Source organism: Globicephala melas, chromosome 15, assembly GCF_963455315.2.
Source record: "Globicephala melas chromosome 15, mGloMel1.2, whole genome shotgun sequence".
Taxonomy (NCBI): Eukaryota; Metazoa; Chordata; class Mammalia; order Artiodactyla; family Delphinidae; genus Globicephala; species Globicephala melas.
The window spans coordinates 25,089,417-25,116,991 of record NC_083328.1 but is presented as its reverse complement, the minus strand read 5'-3'; the positions used below and the strand labels follow the sequence as shown (position 1 = coordinate 25,116,991).

General features: G+C 49.8%; 1 protein-coding gene across 4 annotated transcripts in view; it reads left to right on the top strand.

Annotated features, from left to right (window-relative positions):
- The window catches only part of ABCC1 (ATP binding cassette subfamily C member 1 (ABCC1 blood group)), a 130,393-nt gene that overhangs the window by 77,974 nt on the left and 24,844 nt on the right, over nucleotides 1–27,575 (top strand). For 3 of the 4 annotated variants that reach the window (XR_009559211.1, XM_060285800.1, XM_060285799.1), the window contains 8 exons: nucleotides 6,365–6,511; nucleotides 8,097–8,184; nucleotides 10,881–10,956; nucleotides 13,193–13,319; nucleotides 16,148–16,324; nucleotides 18,227–18,394; nucleotides 20,117–20,300; nucleotides 26,818–26,841. Coding sequence is in view for 3 of the 4 variants with exons in the window: in XM_060285800.1 (XP_060141783.1) it covers nucleotides 6,365–6,511; nucleotides 8,097–8,184; nucleotides 10,881–10,956; nucleotides 13,193–13,319; nucleotides 16,148–16,324; nucleotides 18,227–18,394; nucleotides 20,117–20,300; nucleotides 26,818–26,841 (991 nt within the window). In the remaining variant the exon portion in view is untranslated. The remainder of the gene's footprint in view (nucleotides 1–6,364; nucleotides 6,512–8,096; nucleotides 8,185–10,880; nucleotides 10,957–13,192; nucleotides 13,320–16,147; nucleotides 16,325–18,226; nucleotides 18,395–20,116; nucleotides 20,301–26,817; nucleotides 26,842–27,575) is intronic. The other variant, XM_030884056.2, reaches the window with a different exon arrangement.

The window sequence follows — 27,575 nt, the reverse complement described above, 5'->3', positions numbered from 1 at the left end:
GTCATTTCACCTCCCTGCCTCTGGGTTTTTGAGCGTGAAAGATGAAGGGGTTAGGCCCCAGGGACGTGACATTCGGGCCCTGCCCTCCCCTGCCCCCATACCACAGCAGACACCCCCGGTCTGTCGTGGTGCTCTCTCCCACTGAGTTACGTTCAAGCAACCCTCCAGGTGACCGCTGCCAATTGACTGGAGTTGGCCCAAGCAGAGACGTCTCTTAGCTGTTCTGAGATTCAGTGTTCCCTAAGATCCCCTCCAGCTCCCCTCCAGCTCCCCTCCAGCTCCCCTCCAGCATTCCAGGCTGGAAGGGTCTGCTGTCTGATTCTTTTCATACTCCAGTCTCTCCAGCTTTCCCCCAGGTCCTTAGCGACTCTCTTGGTTTTTTTCAAAAGTAAAAATATAAGACTGGATGGTAGAGAGGATGTTCGTTCTTTTTTTTTTAAAACTGTTCAATAGTCTCTATGTATTAAATACGACTGCTAAATAGTCCTTATTGTATATATGATACATTTTAATTTAAAAACAGAAAGTAATGCATTCGCGTGGTAAGAACAGTTAAAGCTGTTCCACAGAGGGCCTGCAGCTGCGTTTCTCAGCCCCAGCGCTGCTGACGTTTGGGACCCAGTAATTCATTGTGTCTGTGGTGGTGGTGCTGTCCTGTGCATTGTGGGATGCTTAGCAGCATCCCTGGCCTCTACCCACTAGACGCCAGGTGGTACCTCTGCTCCCCACCTCCCCAGTTATGACAGTCAATTCTTGATTGTCTCCAAACATTGCCAAATGTCCCCCAGTTGAGAACCACCAGTCTGCAGTGAAAGGCACTGCTCTTTCTCTCCGCAGACCCCCATCACCTAGCTTCCCTCTCCATACCGGTTTCTTTTGTGTTTTTCCAGAGAGAGCCTGCATGTATACCAGCATAACATTGACTATATGCAATAAATGTAATCAAACGTAACCATCTCTTCTATTTACTTTACTTTTATGCAAGTGATAGCAAATCACACAGAAATTCAAGGCATTTGGATTGCATTTTTTTTAAATAGGAAAAGATCTGCAGTCAGAAGGATCAGGCAATAAGGTTTAGTCGGTGGGTTGTGTTACACTTAGGACGAAGGGGACCTTTCCCCCTTTCCCCGTAACCCTTTGCTCTGTACATCAGATCCTCTGACAAAACCTGCAGTTTCCAGCTTGTCACCCTCACTGCTAACCCTTCAAATATCATCTCCTGCCCTGGCTTCCGTTAGGAGCCCACAGCAAGAGATGTTTAAGAGTGGGACTGGCTTTTCTTGACCTTGAATTTGCCATAAAGTTTTTGGGTGATGATGGGCTTCCAGAGACAGTGTTGGTTCAGCTGTTTGGCATGAAACAGATGAGCCCAGGGGTCAGTCGGGGACCTTGGCCCAGACCGAGACACTGAAGCCTCTGACTACATTAGGATAAAATATGTGGCCTTCTGTTCCCTTGGAAGGTGTTTGCATGTGCTTTCCACTGGTGAATTCCTGCACTTCAAGGATGATGTGGTGTTTACCCACTGGTAGGTGTGATGGAAGACAGAGGCCTGGGGAGGTCAGGCAGGAATAGGGATGCCATGTGGCAGGATTGATGGGACTGTTTTTCTGGAATATAGAGCCTGGCATTTATCATGTCCTCATGTCCACCTAGTGCACTTTCCTAAAATAGCATCCCTGTCAGTATTTAACATTTGCTCTCTTGGAAGATTTGTGAGCTTCTTGCCTTCTCTGTGCCTTGTATGTCCGTCCCTTCTTTAGAATAATTATCATTCCATATGCTAATTACCTGTTGTGCAGTTCTCTGCTGACCAGAACATACATGGACCTTGTCTTTTTTTGCTTGTATCCCTAGAGCATAGAGGACTTGGCAAACGGTACCCACTCACTAGGTGTATGTAGAGGAATGACTGACTAAATGAATGGACAGAAGATTTGAATAAACTGTATTAGTCAGGAACTATCTTGCAAGTGGCAGAAACCTAACGTAGGTCCACTAGAGTAAAAAAGTGAAAGGGAGATTTTTGAGTCACAAAACTGAGAAGTCTAGGAAGGTGCTGGTTTTAAGCACGACTGGGGTTTCGGGTGTGGCTGGACCTAGATGCTCCAGAGATAATGTTGGGTATAATTCCTCCTCTGTCTCCCAGCTCTGCTTTCTCCATGGTGGTTTCTTTGTCAGATGGAAACTCGCCATGTGATTACAGTTGATTCTGTCATCTCAGTAACCACAGTAACCAAGGAGAGAGCTCCCCTTTTCCCATTAGTTCCTGCAAAGCTGTGGGGTTGAGTCTCATTGATTGCGGTTGGCTGCATGCTTGTCCCTGAATCACTGGGGCCAGGGAGCAGGGATGCTTGGATTGGCCAGGCCTGGGTCATGTGGCTTCTTTGGAGATTGGGGTCGGGTCCGGTATGGGCAGTTCATCTGTGGCTGAAGCTCATGGACTGAGGTTGCGGGAGGTTCAGCTCCCCAAAGGAAAACTGACGTTTTGTTACCAGCAACAAGAGTGGATGCCGACCAGGCAGAAGGAACAGATGTCCTCATGGAGAGATGGCAGATTTTTAGGGGTTGGGCTGGGGAAGTTGGTTCCGTCATTTGCCCCATTTCTCAGCATGGGGGGGAGGCTCTTTTAGCACTTAGAGGGGGGCGGTAGTCTTCCTTGTTTGCGAAGGATTTTTCGCATCCTGGACCCTCACCCTTTATAAGGCTGTAGCAAACCCCAGCTCCCCGTCCACCTCCACATGCAGACACTCGTGCTAGAGAGACCCTGGTGCATATCTGTTCCCCACTAGACCGTGCGTCTCAGGATCTCCAAGGCTGCCTCACACAGTGCCTGGCACACAGTAGGTGCCCAGTTAACAACTGATGGATGAATGAGTGACCTCTGCTTCCTGGAGAAGTGGATGATGTGGATCTGACGGGGACCATGCGATGTTTCTCCCTCTTAATGCGCTTCCTGTGCTGCCAGCAGCCACCCTATTAGTTGGGCCAGTGGAGCTGGGATATTCTGGTGGTGAGATGCCTGAGGCCTGATTTTCTCTGTTGCTGAAGAGACACCCTTGAGTGTGTGCTTTCTCGCCCTTGGGCAAATCCATCCACCTGCCTACCCATCCATCTGCCTACCTCTCCATCCACCTGTCTACCCAGCCATCCATCCACCCACCCACAAACATTTCCTGGGTGTCTGCCATGATCCAGGTGCTGTCCTAGGCACTGATGATAGAGCAGTGAATACTAAAGACAGTAATCCGCACGCTCATGGGGTGTTCATTCGTTCTAACTGGGAGAGACAGATAATGCACACCAGTATGATAAATATATAGTATGCTAAACTGTCATAAGTGCTATGGGAAAAAAAGGTTCTGGTTAGAGTGATAGGGAGGGCTTGCAGTTTTTAAATAGGGTGATCACGGGACTTCCCTGGTGGTCCAGTGGTTAAGACTCTGTGCTTCCACTGCAGGGGGCATGGGTTCGATCCCTGGTCAGGCAACTAGGATCCCCCATGCTGCACAGCGCAGCCAAAAAAACCCAAAAGAACAAACAACAACAACAAAAGGGATGATCAGAGCCTTCACTGAGAAGGTGATACTTGAGTCTTAACCTAATGGTGGTCAGGGGCCTGACCAGGGAGAGGGAAGAGTGAGAGGCCCTGAGGCAGGACTGTGCTGCCCCAAAAAGGAATAATCGTGGAGGCAAGCGGGGCTGGAACAGAGGGAAGGAGGTGGGAGAGTGGTAGGAGAGGAGGGCACAAGAGTTCAGAAAAGGGACGTTTAGGAATCAGGTGGCCCCTGAGCCTGAGTCAAGACTTTGGCTTCTATACTGAGTAAAATAGACTGATATTGGAGAGATTATTTTTTTTTAATTTATTATTATTATTTTTATTATTATTATTATTTTTTGCAGTACGCGGGCCTCTCACTGTTGTGGCCTCTCCCGTTGTGGAGCACAGGCTCCGGACGCGCAGGCTCAGCGGCCATGGCTCACGGGCCCAGCCGCTCCGCGGCATGTGGGATCTTCCCAGACCGGGGCACGAACCCGTGTTCCCTGCATTGGCAGGCGGACTCTCAACCACTGCGCCACCAGGGAAGCCCAAAAATTTTATTATTTTTATTGACATATAATTCACCACTTTTATGTGTACAGTTCAGTGGTGTTTAGTATATTCACAAGGTTGGGCAACCATCTCCACTGTCTAATTCCCGAGCACTTTCATCACCCCAGAAGGAAGCCCTGTACTTACTGGCAGTCACTCCCATCCCCCCGTTCCCCCCCGCCATCCCCGGGCACCCACTAATCTACCTTCTGTCTCTGTAGATTTGCCTTTTCTGGGTATTTCATTTAAATGGAATCATATAACACGTGTGGCCTCTGTGTCTGACTCCTTTTACTTAGCATCATGTTTTCTGGGTTCGTCCATGTTGTAGTGGGTGTCAGCACTTCATTCCTTTTTATGGCTGAATACTGTTCCTCTACGTGGATGTGTTTAGAGAGTTTTGAGTGAGGAGAATCTCTGGCTAAGAGGCAAGTACGTCATCACTACCTGGAGGAGGGGACCTGTGTGTGCAGCCATCCCAGGGATCAGGTGTCAGTGGCTTTTTGAGCATCTAACTTCCCTCCTGGCCAAGGATCCTGGAAAATTTCTGTGTCTCCCCTCAGGGTCACCTCGCTCGTTAATGTCAGAACCAGAACAGGAACCAGCTCTGCTTTCCAGTACCTTGTTCTTGGGAACCAGTTAATAGACTCTTTGGAAAAATAGTCCAAGGAGTTTGGACCAAGTCCTGAAACAAGAAATAGAACAGCCACCATCTACTGCATTTTACTGTGCCCCAGGCACAGGGCTAAGCACTCTGCACAAGTGCCTGATTCCTTGCTGCCAGAAGCCCTGCGAATACGTATCATGACCCCCATTTTATAGACGGAAAAACAGAGGCTCCATTGGAGAGCTGAGGTGACATCACAGCTCAGGGTCACCCAGCTGATAAACAGGCAGAGCTTATGGATTTAATTTTTAAGATGTAGGACCTTTTAATAGGTAAAAAAGAAATGAGGCAGCTGAGACCCTGAAAACACCCTGGACCGCATCCACACCAGAATCTTGGCCACTCCGCCATCTCCTGATTGCCGGACATCTGCCCTGAGCTCAAGAATGAGGTCCCAAGCAATTTGTTTCCCCTAGGGAAAGCCTTTAGTGGCTCTTGGCGCCTGGGACTAGCATGGGGTAGAGACTTTTGCCCATCTGCTAGGGTGCACGGTTTTCCAGATTGCTTTGGTGGTGTATACCAGGTGATCTCAGGGGGGATGTTATTAGCCTCCTCCGGCAACACCTGGCACTGCTCGGGGGCCAACAGGTGGGCGGGGCATGGAGATCCACCTGTTGATCTTTTCCCTCCTAAGCCACGCAGCCCAGCCTTGGATTATTCAGGGGTCCTTCCTTTTTCCTGGCGAGGGAAGTGAAGTGCTGCTGTCTCAAACAACCGAACCCAAATTCCGATTGCCTGGGAATTGAAATCCCAGGCCCCACTGCAAGGCTTAAGGCAGGTCTGACTTTGTGGGGAAGGGAGTAGCCTTTGGGGGACCCTTGGCTGTTTGTTTTTCTTTTTCTTTCTTTTTTTTTTTTTTTGAAAACCTATGTTCCTTTCCTGGGGGTATAAAACCCTATACTCTAAGCTGGAAGGAGCTTTCAACAGTAGCACAAATCCTCCACATCCATTTCACTGATGAGATGTCGGAGGCATGGGGAGAGGAGGTGACTTACGTGAGGTCTTGGTGCTCCTATGTGCCTGGGGTCATTCTAGGCCCTGAGGATACAGCCGTGTACAAAAGTCCTTGCCTTTGTGGCGTTTGCATTTCACACTGCAGGAGACAAGACAATAAACACCTATAATCTTACAATGTAAGGTAGTGATAGGTGTTATGAAGAAAAATAAACCAGGATAAAAGGATGGAGGGAAGTAGCAGGGCTGTTTTGGGTAGGGCAGCCTCTTGGAACGGGAAGAGGGAGTAACCAGGCCACTGTCTGGATAGGAAGGTCATTTCGGGCAGAGGGAACTGCAAGAACAAAGATCCGGAGGTGGGATCATGCTTGGTGATGTTGAGGGACCCTGAGAATGCCATCCGGTGTCCCATGGAGAATGTTGGTGGGAATGGCCCGGACTTCTGGCTTCTGGTCATTGGTTTATCCAGTTCGTTCTCTGGGTGTTTAGTGAGTGCCTGCTGTGTGCTAGACACTGTTCTGGCATTTCTGCTGCCTCCAGAGGCCAGTCGTCAGCCCCTGCAGCTCACACCAGGAGGCTGGAGCAACTTCCCCGGGCGCAGGTCACTGCTTCTGTGACTGGGACTCTGACTTGGCCTCTGCTTGCAGGTGGCCTTGTGCACGTTTGCCGTCTACGTGACCATCGACAAGAACAACATCCTGGATGCCCAGAAGGCCTTCGTGTCCTTGGCCTTGTTCAACATCCTTCGCTTCCCCCTGAATATTCTCCCCATGGTCATCAGCAGCATCGTGCAGGTACAGGCGAGGCTGGGGAACTTCAGAGAGGGGGTCTCTGGGGGAAACAAAGCAAAAGGGCATGAAAATCCCCCTGGATGCAGCTCCCTCTGTGCAACCCATCCCACTGTGGCCGGGGGGCTTATCAAGGCCCAGACTAGTGGCCTTCGTGCTTTTTTGGTCCTGCCCCAAAGAGAGACATACGTTTTACTTCTCGGCGCACACTCGAGTGTATGAAACAAGTTATTGCAGCTAGGCTGTCCTAAGCTCTGCAAGATTCTTTCTGAAACATTTGATCCTCTTCTATTCTGATCGAGTCTGTTCCACCGTGCCCTACCTTATCCTGTTCTGTTTCTTCAAAAAATGCAGCTTTTGACCCACTAAATTGGTTTTGCAACCCATTCACAGGCCTTGGCTCACCATTTGAAAAACCCCAGCTGGCCCCCCTAGAATCCCCCCAGTCCCTGCAGTGGTTCTGTAACGAGAGGGAACCGCTCAGTCGCACTTGCACCATCTGAAGCTCCTGCACTTTGCTGCCGACAGCATTTGTCACACTCTTCTCCCTAGCCTTGCACGTTTTCCTGTGAAAACCCTTTTCTTAGCCACATAGACAAATTAAGATTAAGATTTGGTTGTACAAGCCCTGGTCAAGGTTTTTTTTAAAAAAATAAGCCAGTAAAACCCCTTCTTATTACGAACAATTTCAAATATACACAGAAGTGGAGCGAATAGCATGAGAATGCTGTGTGCCTGTCACCCAGAGTCAACATTTTGCCACAGTTACTTTGTCTAATCGTTTTTCTGTCTTCCTTCTTCCCTTCATTACTTTCTCTCTTTGCCGAAGAATTTTAAAGCAAATCACAGACCTCTTGGCATTTCACCCATAAATACTTCAGCACAAATTTCTTCTTACATAAGTATAACACCATTATCATACCTAACAAAATTAACAGTAATCTCTTAATACCCAGTTCATATTAAAATTTTTTGGATTATCTCAGAAATGTCCTTACCATTGGGCTGTTTGAATCAGAACCTTTGCTTTTTTAAAAAATTTATTTTTGTAGAACCATAATTCACATTGTGTTCAACGTGTGCAATGTGGTGATTGGATCCATGGATATGTTGCTATACAGTTATCGCCATAGCGTCAGCTACACTCCTGTCACGTGCCACGATTATCATTTCTTTTTTTGTGGGGGGGAACCATTAAGTTCTAGTCTCTTAGCAACTTTGAAGTTTATTATACAGTGTTGTTGGCCATAACCACCATGCCATGCATTCAATCTCCAGGACACGTTTATCTCCAAGTCGCAAGTTTGTCTTAAACGGGGCCATTGCCTTCGGTTATTTCTTAGGGCCCTTGTCAGCTACGATAGTCCCCCGCTCTCTTTTTTAATACCGGTTGTAGGCTTTTAAAGGAAAGCAAACAAGAACCAAAACCCTTTTTGTTTTTTATTCTAAGATGTGGCACTGCAGCACCTTCAGAAATAAGGGAGGATGTGGGCCCCTCTGCACCCAGAGGAAACCACTGTAAGTTAGCCTCGGTCTGTTTTGCAGAGACGTTTTTCAAAATAACTACACCTTGTCGTTGCTTTCTGTGTAGGCGAGTGTCTCCCTCAAGCGCCTCAGGATCTTCCTCTCCCACGAGGAGCTGGAACCCGACAGCATCCAGCGATGGCCCATCAAAGACGGTGTGTCCTAGGAGAGTGGGCGGGCGCAGGGTCTTACCTAGTCTTCCCAGGAGGGTGAACTTGCACTTCTGTTATCTTGCTTTCTTGCTGAGAGGCAGCCTCCCTGGGAGAGGTCCACCCCTGAGGGCCGGGTTCCAGGGCCTGGGCTTTGATTCCATACTGGGCAGATGGATGGGCAAATCAAGGATGTTGGAGATTGACCAACCCCTTACCCCCACTAGCTGTGCAGCCTTGAGAAGGTCACTTCAGTGCTCTGAGCCTCACTTTCCCCACCTGGGCAATGGAAATGCAGGTGCCTTTCTTTGGCTGGGTGTTACATGGATTTTTATTGGTAGGTTTGTTTATTTCATAGCTTATTAATTTATCCTTTCCTAGTCAACCCCCCTGAGCAGGGATTTCCAGGCACTTAATAATAAATATTAATAGCACTAATGGTAGTGACCACTTTTGCTGAAATGACAGTCCCGCCACGCACGTCCCGTCCTGAGGACATCACTGTACTCCCCGTCCGTTGCTCACTGCAGCTCAAGGAGAGGGGCCCCCACCTACAGATGAGAAGACTCATCTGGTTAACTTGCACGGCCAATAAGAAGTAGAGTCAGGATTCACACTGGCAGCCCGTCAGCAGAATCTGTGCTCTCACCCACTGTAGAACATCTCTGCACTGAGATTTATTGAGCACCTACTATGTGACAGTCATTGTTCTAAGGACTGTCTGTTGTGCATAATGTTCTCCTCACAGCCCTGTGAGGTTGATCCCATTATCAGTCCCATTTTACAGACGAGGAAAGTGAGGCACAGAGAAGTTAAGTAACTTGCCTGTGGTTCTCCAGCTAGGAAGTGGCAGCACGGGGATTTGAACCCACACAGTCTGGCTCCCGAGCCCAGCAGATATGGTCAGGAGAATGAATGTGTGTATATGTTGGTAATAATGTGTGAGCGATGCCTGGCACCTAGCAGGCATTCAGATGTCCTCAGTGACGTGAAAACACCCAGCACAGTGCCCGCCAAACAAAGATCACGGTGGTTGTTCCTTCACCAGTATGTGTGAGAGGCGATCGGCCTGGGGGCAGGGTTCCTCAGCCTCAATACCACCGACATTTGGGGCAAGATCACTTTGCTGCGGGGGCGTCCTGTGCATTATAGGATGTTGAGCAGCACCCCTGGCCTCTACCCACTAGATGCCAGTAGCACCCGCCCCAGTTTTGGCAACTAAAAATGTCCCCAGACATCGTGTCCCTCGGGGGTCAAAGTCACCCTGAGTTGAGAACCACTGCTCGCTGGAATCTCCCTCCCGATGTCCCTGGCCCGTGGTCGTCCAGTTTCTGCTGTGTGAGGACCGAGTCACTCCCCCCTTCACACACACACACACACACACACATACACAGATGTGAACACACACACGCACGCACGCACGCACGATGTGGAATGATGCCATCTACCAGGGTCAAATTTCCCTGCATAACACAGGGCTGAAATTTGGGGCAGCCGAGGAGGTTTCGAGCTCTTGACGTTGTTCACAGCTCACTACAGGAGTCACACTGGAAAACCCCTGGGCCTCAGCCCCACTTCCTGCCCTGACAGCAGTCTCCCGGGCGGTTTGACTTTATGTTTACCCACATTCTCTGGGTGCCAGGCGGGGCCCCCTTTGCAGCTCCGGGCCACGTCTTGCAGCCTCTAGCTTGACCGACTCAAGTGGCTTTTCTTAAATTCCTTTAATAGCACCTTCCAGCTTCCTCCTTGTTCTCTGTTTCAGGGGGGTGATGGGGGAGGGGGAGGTTAAGTTAGGTTAACCAGTAACTTCCTCTCTCCACAGTTTTTGTTTCTCTGATGGGTGGGGGAATTTATTTCTTCATTGGACAACTTGAAAACACCCCCATCTTCTCTCTAGATGGTTTTAAGTTGGCTCATAATTGAGTCAAAAGTTGTTTTTGTAAGTGAGGGGCGTGGAGTAAAAAGAAAATAAGGGGAGCGAAAGTAGATGAAGGCAGAGGTGCTAGAATCACAGAGGGTCCATATAACGCAGACTTCGTCTCAAGCACCCTCCCTCCCCTCCTCTGCCACGATTCCCGACTTCCTGTTCCATCCCTGAGTTTGCACAGTTTACAGTGGCCTGTGTTTTAGGAAGACTGGCTTGCTGTGATGTGAGCAGAGTGGCTGGAGGGAGCGGGGGAGGGGGGGGATGCAGGGAGGTGAGTTAGGAGGCTGCCCTGAAATCCAGGAGTTTCAGGGCAAAGGACCCCGCTTTGAACATAAAGGAGGGGCCCCAGAGGTGTAGTGAGGGCCCTGGGCCAGCCCGAGCTGATGGACAGGCATCTGCATGAGGGCACTGCTTGTGCCCCGTGACCTTGGCTGCTTTTCGACTCACCCAGCCAGAGCTGCCGGAACCTCCCAAGACTGAGTGAGGGAGGCCCCCAGGGGTCCCCCAACCTTTCCAGATGGTGCAGCGTCCTGTCTTTCAAAGGCAGAGCCCTCTCGCGGTTTCCTGCTGCTCTCTGGGTCTGAGGCCGCCTCCAGAGCTGCTGGTTGAAGTTCTTTAGAAACGGTGACTGATGTAACCAGATAATGCCTAGCGTGAGTGGCTAGCAGCTGGAGTTGAACCCCTTGATGAGGAAAAGCAAACAGTAAGAGCCTGCTGTTCACGCTCAGGCCGTGGCTTCATCTACGCCTGACATATTGTCTCTGGTGCTTTCCAGCTGGGGCCACAAACAGCATCACTGTGAAGAATGCCACGTTCACTTGGGCCAGGAGCGACCCTCCCACGCTGCATGGGTAAGTGGGACGTGGAGAAAGCCACGGGGCTCTGGGCAAGCACAAGTTTGAATTCCAGCTGCGCTCCAGCTCTGTTACCGTGAATAGGTCACTGCCCTTCTGAGCCTTAGTTTGGCTCATCTGTCAGATAGATCCAGTCACACCTGCTTGGCCTTCAGGGAGAAGCAGCTGAGAGTGTGCCTGGCTCAGAGAGTTCCCTCAGACTGTACGTGACAAACCTTGTACAGATAGCGGATAGGTTTAGGCAACAAAGGGAAATTTCTGGTTCACGTAACTGAGAAGGTTCCCTTTCAGGGACATGGACCCAGGGGCTCAGACAATGCCATCATGACTCTCTCCATCTTGTCTTTGTTCCCCTTCCATCTGTGCTGCTTCCTTTTCAGACGTCCTCTCCCCTCGTGATCCAGATGGCCCCCATTGACTCTAAGTGTCCCTCCTACCTCATCAGGAGACCCACTTGCCTCTTATTGGCCCAGGTTGGGTTATATGCCCGTCCCTGAGCCAGTCACTGTGCCAGAAGAGACTGAGTGCACTGATTGGCCAGGCTGGGTCTGAGGTTGTGATGCCACCACTGGTGGCAGGAAGGCTTGGGTCAGCTGAAAAGAATTCTTGTCCACTCACGTTTGCTATCAGGATGGGTTGTTCTCCATCCTCTCCAAGGTCCCCCAGCTGCCTGGCTTACCCTTTCTCACACCATTTCCACATCTGTGACCCTGCCCACCCTGGTCCTTATTTTTCCAAATCACAGGATCCAGGGAATTGACCTGATTCCCTGGGTAACTTGTCAATTGCCTCTGATTTCTTTCTGACCGGAGGCCTTGCCCAGGGGCTCTTTTAAGCCTCCTTAAGGAGTCCCCCAAACACAGGGCCACATGGGACATTTTTAGGGGCCAGGTTTATCCTCCATGCCCCTAAATAATTGCTCCCTTAACTGGGTAGCCAAATTACTGCTGTATTTTATCTGGGGACATGGGGAGGGGCAAGGGTCAAACTCTCCAGAGAAAAGAATCTGTGTTAACACCTCCCTTGATGGGACGGCTTGTTTAGGAAGTTCTTTCTTGTGTCTAACTTAACTTCTGCCTGCTTCAATTTTAGCTTTTGTCTCTAGTCCTGCTTCACAACTAAATAGTCTGTACCTGTGCCCCCATCCCTGCCTCCATCCTTCTAGTCTCAAAGACCTTACCTTCTTGTTCCAGTCACCTTTCCTCACCCCTTGAATCCCCTGCAAATTTCTCCATCCAAACCTTTTTTCTCCTCAGCCTATAAAATATTCCTGTCTCGCCTGGATGATCACAAGAGCTGCCTCACCGGGCTTCCTGTTCTGTTCTGCCCCCTTAATCCATTCCCCTCCCGGCACAGAACAAAACAATCAGTGTGACCATGCAACAGGTACACAAGAATTAGACAATGGCAGCAAAATCCATCAGCCTTTCCACCAATATGTTGAAATCATAATAGCAGCGGCTGGAAGGCAGCCAATAGCCGATGTAGGTGAACCCAAGGAGGCCCTGGACATACCCGCTCTTCCCCGGGTGGGTGGAATCCCAGCTCCGACTTTGCTGTCCACGTTGGAGAGGCCAGTCTTTCTGGCAGTGTTGAGCCTGTTTTATTGTACTTCGATTACTGTTATCTGCCATAGGGCAATTTCTGTAGAGACGTGTTTCTGAAACTCAGATTCACCCCCTGCATGGCTCCCAGCTGGGAAACGTGTCCTCTGAGGCCCTCTTCGGTCTGGCTGCCACCCACCCACCTCTTCAGGATTGGCCTTACTTTCCCTGCCTCATCTTGTGTCATCGACGTGTCCACCCCTGATCACGCCTGTGATTTCACACCCATGGGCCTTTCCTCAGGCTGTACCCTGGGTCTGGGGCACGCTCACTCTTCCTCCAGTGTTGGTTTTGGGGTGTCCTCTCCCTTGGGCACCTGTATCACGCCCCCAGGCAAAGCTGATCCCCTCTGCTCGGCCCCCTTATAGTGGCTCAGCCCCTCAGGTCTGTCCCGCGGGATCTTTTCTAAGATGCAGGTGCATCCCGGCACCTGTCATGGGCCTCAGGCCCAGAGGCCTCTGAGACAGTTCCCTGAGCTAAGCTCATCGTAGATGCGGCGGGAGGAGTTTCCAGACCTCAAAGGCTCGTGACAGCCCTGCCTTCTGTCTCTCTCTCCACTCAGGGGTCCATCCAGCTTGGGCGGGCCGAGCACCCCCAGCTGAGCCCCAGGGTGTGTCGTGTCGTTTCAGCATCACTTTCTCCATTCCGGAAGGTTCCCTGGTGGCCGTGGTGGGCCAGGTGGGCTGTGGGAAGTCGTCTCTGCTCTCAGCGCTCTTGGCTGAGATGGACAAGGTGGAGGGACACGTGGCTATCAAGGTAGGAGGCCTGGGTGGGGGTGGGGTAACTAATGGCCAAGGGGGAGGCCAAGGGCAACATTGTGTTCTCTTTTATGACGACCTTGTTAAGTGGGAACAGCTTCATCCTTTCTCCTCTTCTCTGTGCCATCCTAGGAGGCAAGATTGTGGTGTCATTTATTTCCTGCTGTGTCTCAGCACCCAGAATAGTGCCCGGCATGTCGTGGGCACTCGATAAGCATTTCTTGCAGCGTGGTCTGCAGCAAACTCAAACTCATCTTGCAGGACATTTGGGGAATAAAGAGTCCTGGGCTCAAACAAGCTTGGGAAATACTGCGTATTCTGATTCCCTCCCTCCTGGAAACTTATAAGAAACATTAATAAAGTAAAGGCTCTGAGAAGTCCTGCAAGGAGAAAAAACCTATTTAACTTTGGTTAATCCAGCGTGTCCCAGACACATTTGTCTGCATCTTTTGGTTGTTTGGTGTAGCAACTCCGTAAATCCCTAAAATTACTGTCTCCTGGAATCTGCTTTTGGGGATGCTGGTTTGTGCCATTGTTTTCATTTCAGAGCAAAATCCTTTGCTGATTATATGATGCCCTTGAGCCTAGTGTGCCTTAGAGAAAGCGTATATTACAATAGTTGGGTCCAGACTAATGACATTTAGCCCTTGTTTTAAGAAATGATCTGTCATTACTTTCAAATATACATTATAAAGTAAGATTAATGGGCAATGTGAGCTAGGTTAATGGAACAAAATTCCAAATCACGGTGGGATCCACATTGCGTTCTGTTTCACTAACCCCGGGTTTCCACAACTGCAGCCCTATTGATATGTCAGGCCAGGTAATCTCTGCTGTGGAGGCTGTCATGTGCATTGTAGGATGTTTAGCAGTATCCCTGACCACTACCCACTAGATGCCAGTGGCAGCCCCAAGTTGTGACAGCCAAAAGTGTCTCTAGACATTGTCAGATGTCCCCTGGGGGACAAAATTGCCCGCAGGAGAGAACCACTGTTTTCAAGTAAAAACGCTTTAAATACAAAGATATGATGGCTCTAAAAAGTGAGGGTGCTTGAGTATTTGGTTTGATAAGGTTATAGATTTATTTGTGACTGGTTATTTTGCCTTGGTAAGGGGAGTGTTAGAAATGTGTCTAAAACGTTTATTTTTTTCTAAATATTTTAGTTGGTAGGGCTTGTGCATACTGTGTCTGAATTATCTGTGGGTTGTACAGTGAGGTTTTGTGATAATTTGGCCCCTTTAAGTTAGGAGACTGGAGTCAGCAATTTGGTTATTTATCTCAGAATGAAGGAGAAGAGTTGGGTGACCTGGGTTCCATTCCCAGCCTTGTCCTCCTAGAATCCCTTTTTGAAGAAACTTTGATGGCTCCCCTTTGCCTTTCCAGTGAAGCCCATACCCCTCACTAGGACCACCAGCCCCCCTGCCTTCCCCTGCCTCCCAGCTCATTCCTGCCTGTCTTCCCCTCACAGCATGTTCCTGTCACAACCAGGCTTCTTGTTCCTTGAACTTGCCGAGTTCCACTCATCTCCACGCCTTTGCATGTGCTGTTCCTCCGACTGAAATGCTCTTCCCTCTTCTCTTGATCAGACCAAATTATTTTCACCTGTCGGTGCTTGCTTAAAATTTTTTTTCAATTACTAAAATATGTAAAACAAGTGCCCTCCCCCTAGCCTTTATTCTTGTGCCACTTTTGACACTTGATATTATATGGAAACAAAGACTTTAGAAATGGACAATTTTTATACAGACATCCTTGGTTAAATTTCATCAAGGAAATTTCCTCAAGGACTCCTTCCCTGATGTCTCAGACTAAGTCTCCCTTTTTATTTTATTTAAAAATTTTTAAATTTATTTTTGGCTGCGCTGGGTCTTCTTTGCTTCGTGCGGGCTTTCTCTAGTTGCAGCGAGCGGGGGCTACTCTTCATTGCGGTGCACGGGCTTCTCATTGTGGTGGCTTCTCTTGTTGCGGAGCACAGGCCCTAGAGTTCATGGGCTTCAGTAGTTGCAGCGCGTGGGCTCAGTAGTTGTGGCGCACGGGCTTAGTTGCTCTGCGACATGTGGGATCTTCCCAGACTACTGCTTGAACCCGTGTCCCCTGCATTGGCAGGTGGATTCTTAACCACTGTGCCACCAGGGAAGTCCCTAAGTCTCCCTTTTTAAAAAAAAATGTATTATTTTTTAATTGATGTATAGTTGATTTACAATGTTGTGTTAGTTTCTGGTGTACAGCAAAGTGACTCAGCTGTATGTGTATATATACACTCTTTTTCAGATTCTTTTCCATTATAGGTTAAGTCTCCCTTTTTAAAGGACTTTTTAAAAGTCTCATATTTTTCTCTCTTAGCATTTACCACAACAATAATCAAACCATTTTCTTTTATCATTCAGGTACTTCCCATTCTTTGGAGTTAGGAGGTTTTTGTTTATTTTAAAATTTATTTTTAATTTCTTTTTCAATTTTTTAAATTGAAGTATAGTTGATGTACAATATTTTATAAGTTACAGGTGTACAGTATAGTGGAGCTAAGTGTTTTGTTCGCTGCTGTAGGCACTCAGTGAATAGTTACTAAACATGTAAGTGTAATCTCATCAACGAGGATTTCAGCTCTCGAACTCCTAATGTTGGGGCTAGTGATTGACCTAGTATGGGCTCTGGTCCCAGCCCTGGTGACTGTAGTCCTTTGGGACTCGGCTTTCCTCTTGTTAAAACCATAGATATGATGAAAATGTCTTGTGAAGCAGGGCCCTCCTGGTGGGTGGGTAGGCCGGCTGCTGTCTTGTTCACCAAGTCTGTCGGTCTTGCTGCCTTCTCCGCTTTCCTCCTAGGGTTCAGTGGCCTACGTCCCCCAGCAGGCCTGGATTCAGAATGTTTCTCTCCGAGAAAACATCCTTTTTGGACGTCAGCTACAGGAACGGTATTATAAGGCTGTGATAGAAGCCTGTGCCCTCCTCCCAGACCTGGAAATCCTGCCCAGTGGGGACCGGACAGAGATTGGTGAGAAGGTCAGTAGCCTTCAGCATGGCCCCTGTATCAGTCAGCTGTTGCTGTGTAACAACTACAGAATCTGAATGGCTTATGATGTTAAACACTTACTCTCCTATTTATGGGTGAGTCGACTGTGACTGGTGACCCAGGCTGGGCTCAGCTGGGTGGCTCTGCTCCATGTTGCCGGCCAGCTGATCCTGGCTCCAGGCTGTGGGTTGGCTCAGGTCTCCCCACGTGGCTTCTTGCTAGGGCCTAGGTGAGGGAGCAGCAGCTCCACGGGGCGGGGGGAAGCTCTTCTAATGGCGGCAGCAGAAGCCCAAGAGAACAACAAAAAAAAAGTGATGTCCCTTAAAGCACACTGTCCTTTCTACCCACAAAGCAAATCACTTGGTTGAGCCCAAAGACAAGGGACCAGGAAGTGCACTCTACCTTTGCAGTCATGTGACTTTGTCACATGACCAAGGGCACTATACAGAGAAGAGGGGTGTCAATGTCAAATGTCCACAGTTCCTTTCAAAACTGTGATAACGGTAAAAATAATACAATAGCTAACACTTACTGAGTAATTACTATGAGCCAGGCACTGTGCTAAACATTTTATACGTATTTTGTCCTTACAGCAAGCCACGAGATGGGATTTACTGTTAACCCTATGTAATGGTTGAGGAAAAGGAGGCCAAAAGACTTGCCTGAGCCCCTTCCCACCTCAGGGCCTTTGCATGTGCTTTCCCCTCTGCCTGGTTGGCTTGCTCGAGTGCCCCCTAGTGGTTACGTGGTGTGCGCTCGGGGAGTGTGAATGTTCTACAGCTGCACCGAAGAGCTTTCCCATCTTTGCTTTTAGTTACAAGCCAGTGGCTCCACCAGCTTTCCTAGTTGGTGAATGATTTCTTTTATTTGAGGGAAATCTGCAGCTCCTTGGAAAGAAAAAACAAATTACTAGGGTTTTCTGGATTTTTAAGTAGAAAAGGAGCCTGAGTTATTGCTAGTATAAGCAGAAAATAACTCAGTGAGAACTGAGTTTAAGGATACAAATGCATTTCCTGGAATCCAAGGGCTGGAATGTGGTGGGGCTCACAGGCAACCTGGGACAGGCAACCTGGTTTCTCCTCTGTCTTTTGTCTCTGCTTTTCTGCACAGCTTTGTCCCTTTTTTTCACAAGTGTCTGTTTCTGCCACTTGGAGACTCCTCACTTTCGCTGTTTAGGTCCCAGTACCAAATTCTGGAGGGAGAGGACATGATTGGCTTAGTTTGGGTCTGGTGTCTGCCCTGGGCCAACAAGCTGTGGCCAGAGGGACCCTCAAAATGAACCTGGCTACCAGGACCCCACCTCAGAGCATGGAGAGGGTGGGCATCTCTTGGGAGAGGGGCTGGGCAGTTAGCCCATGTCCACTTTGATTCCAGCCAGATATGGAAGTCATGCTGGGTTATCTGTTGCAGGAGGGCTGTGTGGGCCATGCCCCCTGGTTCAAATTAGAAAATGGTGCCCTTCCTGCCGGCGAGTGGGACACAGACTGGATTGCAGCACCCCCAGGGCACAGCCTGCCTTGACTGTGTGGCTTCACCAGTGAGTGATCCAGAGTGAGAACCAGACTCCAAGATCAGGAGCCCTCCCTGTAGCCAGCACTGTCTGGTGCCACCGGCCTCCCTTTCCCAACTGTGCCGAGTACCCTGCTCAGCAGTGCCCGGAGGCTCAGGTTTTCTCTTTGCCTGTTTTACATTTGAGGCCGCACCCCCTGCCGGCACTTGAACCCACATCGGTGCAGCTGTGATCTCACGCCGTTGCCACCTGCTCCATCCGTGGGTGGCGGGTGCAGCCCTGAAGGGCCTACGGCCGCCGTCTCCTGCATCCCGAGCAGGTGGCCCCCTCTGTCTGTCTCTGCTTCCCAGGAGGCCCACCCTTCTAACGTGTCTCTCCCCAGGGCGTGAACCTGTCTGGCGGCCAGAAGCAACGCGTGAGCCTGGCCCGGGCCGTGTATTGCGACTCCGACATCTACCTCTTTGACGATCCCCTCTCGGCAGTGGACGCCCACGTGGGGAAGCACATATTTGAAAACGTGGTTGGCCCCAAGGGGATGCTGAAGAACAAGGTACCTGCTGCACGTGTGGCTCGGGGTCTGGGTCTGGCCGTCGCTCTTTGGTCAAGTCGCAGTGTGTCCCCTTTGGGATACCTGAACTTAACTGGACTCGAGAACATGTGTCTAATCCTTCCCTTGGCAGCCTTCCCGGGACAGCCTTCTTGCTCTTGTCTTTATAGGCGGACGTCCTCGGCACTGACTGGAAGTCATTGCCTCCACTTGGCCAAAAGAAGCCTTTCTTCCTGATTAAATAAAGGGGGGTGGCTTCGCAGAGGGAAATCCCACCCCAAGATCCCCTGTCAGCAGGGAGGCCGCTTTCCCTTCCCTGCTGAGATGGCCATGGGCTGAGGGACAGAGGTTTGAGCAGGAAAACTGCCACCACACCTTAACGTGACAGGAAACGGTTCCTTTCCTCTTTTATTACTTTTTAATTTATTTGTTTAGGGGAATTATAGGAGAGGGAGGTTAACTGGCTCTTCTTCCCCCTCCCCCATTAAAAAAGTAAGACATGCCCGTGGGAAAAATGTAGCAAATTCAGAAAACCACGGAGGAGAAAAACAAAAGCAGTTATGCATAATCCCCCCACTTGGAGATTTTTGTATTTCTTTCCAGTCTTTTTGCTGTGTATATAAGCTTTTTAATAGGATTATCACATCATGCCTAGATATAGTAAACCTCATGCCACTTAATGTGTTGTAAGCATTCCCATGCACACCACAAAAATTCTGTATAATTTTTAAATAGTAAAAAAAATCTTTTTGCTGTTGTCAAAGTAACATATGTCCATAGTAACAAAACCAGAGAGTACGAGAGCATATGTAAAGTTAAAAAAATGATTCTCCCTCGTCCTGCAGCCCTAGCTCCTCTGTGGAAAGCAGGGGCCAGCAAATCTGGCCTGCTGCCTGTTTCTTGGGCAGCCCACTAGCTAAGAATGGTCTTTACGTTTTTTAACTGCTTGGAGAAAACCTGAAGAAAAATATTTTGTGACAGGAAAATTGCATTAAACTTACGTATCAGCTTCCATAAATAAAGCGTTATTGGATCACAGCCAGCCCATCTGTTTATGTCTTGTGTATGGCTGCCTTCAGACCTGGCAGCGACCAGAGGGCCCATAAAGCTGGAAATATTTACCATTTGACCATTTAAGAAAAAGTTTGCCAACTTGTGTAAACAGTTTGATGAACATCCTCCCAAACTTTGAGATAGTTAGATAAAATGTATACACATGTACAAAACTCTGTACTCTTTTCGGGGAGGGAGAAACTTGAAAAAAATTCAGCTACTGCCTGCACATTTTTTGCAGCAGTGTCATTCTTTTATTCATCTACACATGCATGGTTCCCTCCTTCCCTCTCCTCCAGATTTTTGTTTAAAAATAACCTCCCCCATAACCCTTGTTAAAATTCACCACCCCTAACTACCTCGATATCCCTTCCCCTTTGCTAATGTGTGCTCACCATCCAGCACAGTGTTTTACTTACGTTGGTCATTTCTCCCCCGACCCTGGAATCTGGGGCAGAAATCTTTGTTTCCCTCCCTGCTGCCCTCCCCGACCCCAGCTCCCGGCCAATGCATGTTGAATGAAAGCACGTGCGGATTGGAATGCTTCTGCACGCTTGCATCCCAGGCGCGTGTCCAACCTCAGAGTTGAGATCTGTGTCCAGGTGGGCGGAGGGGGGCAGGGAATTTCCCTCTCGCGTGCATGAGCTGATGTGGCCGTGGCTCTGCCCGCAGACGCGGATCCTGGTCACGCACGGCATCAGCTACCTGCCCCAGGTGGATGTCATCATCGTCATGAGTGGTGGCAAGATCTCCGAGATGGGCTCCTACCAGGAGCTGCTGGCCCGGGACGGGGCCTTTGCCGAGTTCCTGCGCACATACGCCAGCGCCGAGCAGGAGCAGGGGGAGCCCGACGACGGTAGGGCCGCGTGGGGCCCCGGCACGGGTGGTGCCTTGTCCAGCCCCAGTTGTCCCCTGGAGGTTCCCACCAGCCACCCTAGCAGCTCATCAGGGCATCAGATGGGGGGTTGGGCCAGGCACCCTGAGGAACCATCTGGAAGGACTTTCTGGGCTGAATTGAGAGGGGGCCCCAGTGCTTTATAGCCGGGTCAGCAGAGCTGGACGCAAGTCCGCACACTTTTCTGCGATGAGGCTCTGTGCCTATTGAGTGTCAGGGTCTCGGTGGCAAAAATGGAGGTAGTGATAGTTACAGTCCTCCTGGCTCCCAAGAGGCTGTGAGAAGCCAATGGCATATGTGCCATAATCCAGAACAGATAGATGTGAGGGTCATGAGGCCATACGTGGTGGCAGAGCCTGCAGGCTGGAAGTTGGCAGGACCTGGCTTCAAACCCCAGCTGCTGCCCTTTCCAGCTGTGTGATGTCAGGCCGTTGTTGATAAAGCAGTGTAACAACAGAACCAACCTTCTGGCACTTGGTGTGGAATGCATGTGCTAGATTACTGGAGCCTTTGGCACGGTACCAATGACAGCTGCTGTTATTACTCCCCTGGGAAGCGTGCCCCTCTGATGTCCCCATGCACTTGGCATCTACCAGGTCCAGGTAGACCTGCCCGCTTCCCAGCCACCACACCCGCTCTGTCCTCCCATGTCAGGACTCTGAGAGCAGGGATAGTCCCAGAGGTACGCTTTGAATTCTGGGCTGGGAGCTCATCCTGTCTTTATTTGAAGCAAATGGGGTGAGGCTTATGAGAATCCTGTTCTCTCTCTTATTCGTCGGTTTAAAATTCAGGAAATTGGTTGGTAGCCTTTCCAGGCTCCCCTGTGTTTATGTCAGATTGGCGTCTGGAATGGATCCTCTGCTGGTCCTCCTCGGAGCCTCGACCTGAGTTAATACGGAGAGGGAAGAGGTCACCTGATGCCTCTTCTGCTTTGGGTTCAGCTGTTGCTAAAAAGAGTGGAACTAAAGAGAGGTCACCTGTCCTACTCCGATCTCCCTCTTTCAGGAGCTAATTACAGACTCCCTGAGTGTCTGGGGTGTGTTTGTTACATACTTAGTCCCCAAACAGGTCTCAGCTTGGCTGTCCCCCAGGGTGGGGCTGCAGGACTGCCTCGTTGCACAATTCCTGTGGGCAGAGTTGTCATCGAGGTGTCTGTGATGTAAAGACACACAACAGTGAATGGTTGTTGACTACTTACTGGGGCTTCTGTCCTCAACAGGGGTTATCCTGTTGGCTCCTCCTACCAGCTTTTCATGAAAGAGGTAGGATGTGGTTCCCAGTTCACTGGTGAGGAAACTGAGGCTTAAAGAAGCTTGTCCCTTCTATGCCTGGGGCAGGCGGGTCCCTGTCCCTGTGAATGGGGCCGATCACTAAGAAAGCTATTTACTATTCATTGATTTAGTCATTCAGTAGGTGTTTACTGAGCACCTAATACGTGTTAAGTGCTTGTATTATTTTCCTAGCGCTACTGTAACAGAGTACCATCAGCTGAGTAGCTTAAACAACAGAAATGCCTTTTCTTACAGATCTGGAGGCTGGAAGTCTGAGATCAAGGTGTCAGCAGGGTTGGTCCCTTCTGAGGGCTGTGAGGGTTCCATACCTGTACCCCAGCTTCTGGTGGTTTGCTGGCAATCTCTGGCATTCCTTGCAGAAACATCACCTCAGTCCACCCTCATCTTCACATGGTGTTCTTCTCCTTGTGGTGTGTCTATCTCCAAATCTCCCCTTCTTATGAGGACACCAGTTATATAGGATTAGGGTCCATCCTCATGAGCTCACCTGAACTTATTACATCTACAAAGACTGTATGTCCACGTACAGTCACATTCCAAGATACTGGAGGTTAGGACTTCAGTATATGAATTTAGTTGGGCGGGGGGAGTATAATTCAGCCCATAACAGTACCGTTCTAGGTTTTGAGGAGACAGAAGTGAACAAAATATAGGCAAATCCTGCCCTCGTGGAGCTCAGAATCTAGTGAGAGAGAAAGGCAGTAAGCAATCAGCAGATGAAGACGGTGTCATGCAGCATTAAGTGCTGTGAAGGAAAGCACGTAGGGTAATGGGCTGGGGAGTGATGGGGGTTCGGGCAACTCAGGCAGGGTGGTCAGGGAAGCCCTTTGTGGGGAACAGTGTTCTGACACGGAACAGCACAGGCCTCAGCCCGGCGTGAGCTTGGTCTGTTCAAGGAACAGAGAAGAGGCCAGTGTGGCCACACCGTGGTGGGCAAGGGACAGGGTGGGAGACGAGGCTGGCAGGGGGGTGGGTGGTTACCCTTCGGGGCCTTCAGAGTGAGGAGTTTGGGTTTTGTTCTCAGTGCAGCAGGAAGCCACTGAATGTCAGAAAGGGGAGCGCACACAGCAAGAGTGCACACCTTCATTCCTCTGTGTTAGAGATTGCTGGAGTCCTCGTAGTTTTTTTGTTTTTTTGTTTTTTGTTTTTGTGGTACGCAGGCCTCTCACTATTGTGGTCTCTCCCGTTGCGGAGCACAGGCTCCGGGCGCGCAGGCTCAGCGGCCATGGCTCACGGGCCCAGCCGCTCCGCGGCATGTGGGATCTTCCCAGACCGGGGCACGAACCCGTGTCCCCTGCATCGGCAGGCGGACTCTCAACCACTGCGCCACCAGGGAAACCCTCTCTTTTGGTTTTTTTTGAAGTGTAATTTACCTGCAACGCTATGCTGGTTCCTGGTGCACAGTGCAGTGATTTGATATTTCTATACATCACAAAGCGACCGCCACTCAAGTCTGCTTTCTGTATAGATTTGTCTTACTCTGAACATTTCATATAAACAGAATTCTTTAACGTGGTCTTTTGTGCCTGGCTTCTCTCACTTAGCCTGATGTTTCCAAGGTCTGTCTGTGGTAGCTTGCATCAGCACTTCATTTCTTCTGATTGTTGAATTGTAGACACACAACGTTTTATTTATTCATTCATCAGCTGACGAGCATTCGAGCTGTTTCCACTTTTTGTCTATTATGAATAGTGCTGCTACAAACCCTAGGGGTTTTAAAAGAAAAGTATTTTCTTTTGCCAGTGCAAGATAGCTGACGCTCCCTCCAGCATTTAAACTCTAGGTTGGAATGAGTTTCTACATGTTCATGCTCCTGTGGTTGGAAGGTTCTGCTGTAAGTCTAAGCTGCTTTCCTCTTGCTGCAGAGTCTCCTTCCTCAGATTGTCTCTTAGCCCAAGTCAAGCCAAGGTCACACGATGGGTGGTGGCAACTTCAAGATCACTGTATTTCACCGGCCTGCTTGGTGGGCTGCATGTAGGCAAAAATAACCCTCTATGCTTTCTAAAGTGACGTGTGTGGGTTTATCTGAATCTTTTTCCCAGAATGAGGTCTCTGTCTCCCCTTTCTATCCAGCTGAGCAGGGACTGTCCTTATATCTTGTTGAGTTTTTTCCCTTCCCTTCCGCCCCAGCCGCCCGCATATCCAAAGCAGGTTATGCAGAACATGGAATGCTGCCAGTAAAAAAAATAGTTTTGTGTGCACGTCAGCACTTAATTTAGTGGTGAAAATACCATCCACCACCCTAGCTCCACTGTGGGTTTATTTCCCCAATTCAGCCACCCATCCCCAAGCTGGACAGGTCACAGAGGTCTTCTGCCCATGGGTCTAAAAATCAAACGCCCTCCCCCCTTTCTTTCCACCTCTGTGGAGGGGCCCCAGCGATAAGGCTTGGCGTCAGGGTCCAGACTTGCTCAGCTGTAGTCAACTCTGAGTGCCAGTGACCTTGGATTTGTTTGAACCACATTTTTGGCTCCTTCTAAAGGGAAACTTTTGTTTCCTCATTGGATTAATCAGGTCTTTTTTAGAACACACAGGCTGAAGGACAAGTGTCTGCTGTGAGGGGATTCTTTCTCCCTGGAACGGGGAATAGTAGCTAGGCCTGGGGTCGGGGGAGACTGACCCCTCCCCAGGGATATGCATGATCCTGTTTCTAGGAGACTTTCTGTTTGTTGGTTTTGGTTGCAAAGAGAGTTACAAAGTAGTTCGTTAACCTTGTACTTGGAAGGTATAGAACATTTTCATTTTCTCTGGTTTCTTTATTAGAAACCTAAAACCTAGAATGGTGGTTTTCAGTAGAGAACATTTGTGCCTCCCAGGGACACTTGGCAATGTCTGGAGACATGTTTGGTTGTCACAGTGTGGGTGGAGGGGGACACTCCTGGCATCTAGTCGGGAGAGAGCAGGGATGCTGCTAAACAACCTGCAGTGCACGGGGCAACCCCCTGTGTCCCCCAGGAACGGAGAATGACCCAGCCCACGATGTCAGTAGAGCCGAGGGTGTGAAATCCACTCTGCTTTGACTTCTCTCTGCCCAGGTTCTTCCCTTGTCATCTTGGGAGAAAGACTTTGATTCCAACAACCTGGCTGCTTTTCAGAACCTTACTCGAGACATCTCTCAACCTTGTCACTCATTTTTTTCCCTTTTTTCAGATTTTTTGGGGAATTTTTTTTTTACCTGATTATAAAATCACCATGTGCTCCGTGTAGACAATGGCAAAGTGTAGAAAAGCTCCAAGAACCAGCAAAAAAGAACATCCTTCTGCTCTTGCACTGCCCAGAGGGGAACTGCGTTGGCATTTGGCCCCTTTCCCACCTGTCTTTCTAGCCCAGGACCTTTTCCCTGAGAAGAGCAGGGTCCTAGGGCGTGCTTTTGTCATCAGTTCTCCTGTCCCTCTTTTGTTTCTTAACGTCAGGCCCCAGGCACCTCCCCGTGTTGCAGAAGTCTGTTGTAAGCACCGAACAGCAGCTGGAGAGTCTGTCAGACAGATGGCACATTCCTCCCTGCTGTCCTCAGTGTCTGTGTTTCTTCCCCTTTTGAGTCTGAAGAACTTGCAGGGCCGAGGCGGGAGGATAGGGCTGGGTGATGTAGCCGATCGATTCCGTTTTTGGTCAAAAACCAGCCGTTGACTGTAAAGCAGTGACTTGAATTCTTCCCTCAAGGGGGAGGCTTGCCTGCTGGCTCTTGCCCAAGCTGAGTTCCAGAACCTTCTTGAGAATAAACAGCGAGCCTGCGAGGTGCCCGCCTTGAGGGTCAGTGGCTGGCTGAACACACGGCCCGGGCAGTGCTTAGGTATGTGGTTCAAGGGCTGGGGTGGCGCCTGGCTTACTAGTATCACAGGCCTGTCCCTGGTGCTTAGAAGTACTGAAAGAAGAGTCATTGGGTTGCAAGTTTTATGTCTTTGCTTCTTTATTATTTTATAGCACCCTCCCTCTCCCAACCCCCCACCATTCATATTTTCTCCTTCCCCTGCTTTATTTTTCTTTGTAGCATTTAACACTGCCTGACGGTATGTTCTGGATCTACTACTTGATCATTTCTTCTTCTCCCTTGGAATTTAAGCTCCAGGAAGGTTTTCTTGGTCACCTCTGTATCCCCAGGGCTGAGAACAGTGCCTGGCGCAGAGTGGATACTCAGGAAATGTGTTAAATATGTGACTGAATGAGTTGCATCTTGATTGTTTAAGGCATGCCCTGCGTAACCATCGGACATTAACACATCTGTGTATATATCCCAGATTGGAAAGAGCCATGAGCTGGTATTGCCCATTTCTCTCAGGACTGGTTTAGAAACCATCTTTGTGGGTTCAGGCTAGGAGGTGGCACCACTGTGGCCCATACTGTGCCCCTTCTGGCATTGGAAGGTGGCTCTGCTCGTTCCCTTGGCCACTCGTTTGTTAATCCGTCCATCTGCTTATCTGCTGTGTGCCACGGGGACATCTGGTACATGAGCCACCATATGAAATGGTGCCCCTTGGATTGTGCAGTGCACATCCTGTGCAACCCCACATGACCATCGGATGCACCAGGTGCTGGGAGTAGAGTGGTAGATAAGACCTAGGAATGGTCTCAAGAGTTCACAGTATGATGGGGGAGACAAACACTAAATAATCAGGGACATCATCGTGCTAAACGCGGTGCTGGAGGCGAGCCTGGGGAGCTGGAAGAACCCTGAGATGGGGTCCCCGTCCCAGCCTGGAGGGTCCAAGATGATATCTAAGCCAAGTCACCTCCTCTTCCCCCTTCTCTCCACGTGGAGCTGGCTCAGAGCAAGGTGTTCGTGTCCTTGAAGAAGCAGAGGCTGTGGGCTGGTGAGAGGCCTGTGCCATCTCCCAGCTGGCACACCTGCCCTGCGGTCTGTAATACTTTCTCTCTCTCCCTGTGGTGCCCGGAAAATAGGCATGAAGACAGAAGGTCTGTCTGCATTTTTCTAGCTCTCTTTATGTTTGAACACTTGCAGCTTTTAGAGTAGGGGGCTGGCCCAGGCAGTGCACTTGTCAGGGATGCGCCCAGAACACGTGGGATGGGGAAACTGAGGCACAAATGCAGCAGGTCCCTCAGCTGTCCTTGCCCCTCACCCTTAAGGAAAGACATTCATCCAAACCCTCTGGGCATTTAAGTGGGGGAACTCAAGGCTGGGGGGCTTTACCTTGGTACTTAACGCTTTCTTGGGTCTTGTGAATTCCCAGGCACCAGTGTGATGGATGAGGAAGGTCAGTGACAGCGAGGTGGAGTGGGCTGTGCTTGCAGAATGAGGCTGCAGATGGGCTTGTCCTGCTGCTGCATGCCTGGGAAGGGACCCTTGAATGTCTGCCTTTCCATCCCTTTCCATCATTCCTCCAGCATTTATTGGGCACCTGCTCTGTGCGCGGCTTTGTGGTTGACCCTTGGGGATACAGTTCGAATCTCCAGATTTCTTACAGGTCGGCTGAGTGACCTCAGCTAAGCTTTACCATCTTTGCAGGTCAAATGACCATGACCAGCATGCCTTGAAGGAGATCCTGGTTGCGAAATGCCTGGTACACAGTAGGTGGACAATGAATGTAACAGTTTGATTATAACGACCCCACCCGTACCTCCTGGGCACGATCAAGACCCAGGCAGGCCAACACAGCACCGGGGTGATGGGTTCCTGATGGAGTAGCTGCAGGTGGCTGGGGCACCGGAGGTGGGATGTTTCTAGAAGAACTTCAGCAGAGAAGGCTGCCCTGGCTCTCTCTAGTGACAGAAAAGTGTGAACCCGCCACCAGAGCAGATCCCTCCCTCCTGTCTTCCGTAACCGGTACGTGTGGCTGAGGGTCCAGACAGAGGCCCCTTTTGGAAGCCACAGGAGCCAACTCCAGCCAGTTAAACAAGGGTGTTTACAGCCAGCTCAGAAATCAAAGGCAAAACTGAACAAGCAGGACTCAGGCAGTGGGAACTCTGGGCATGAGACTCCTTTAGGACA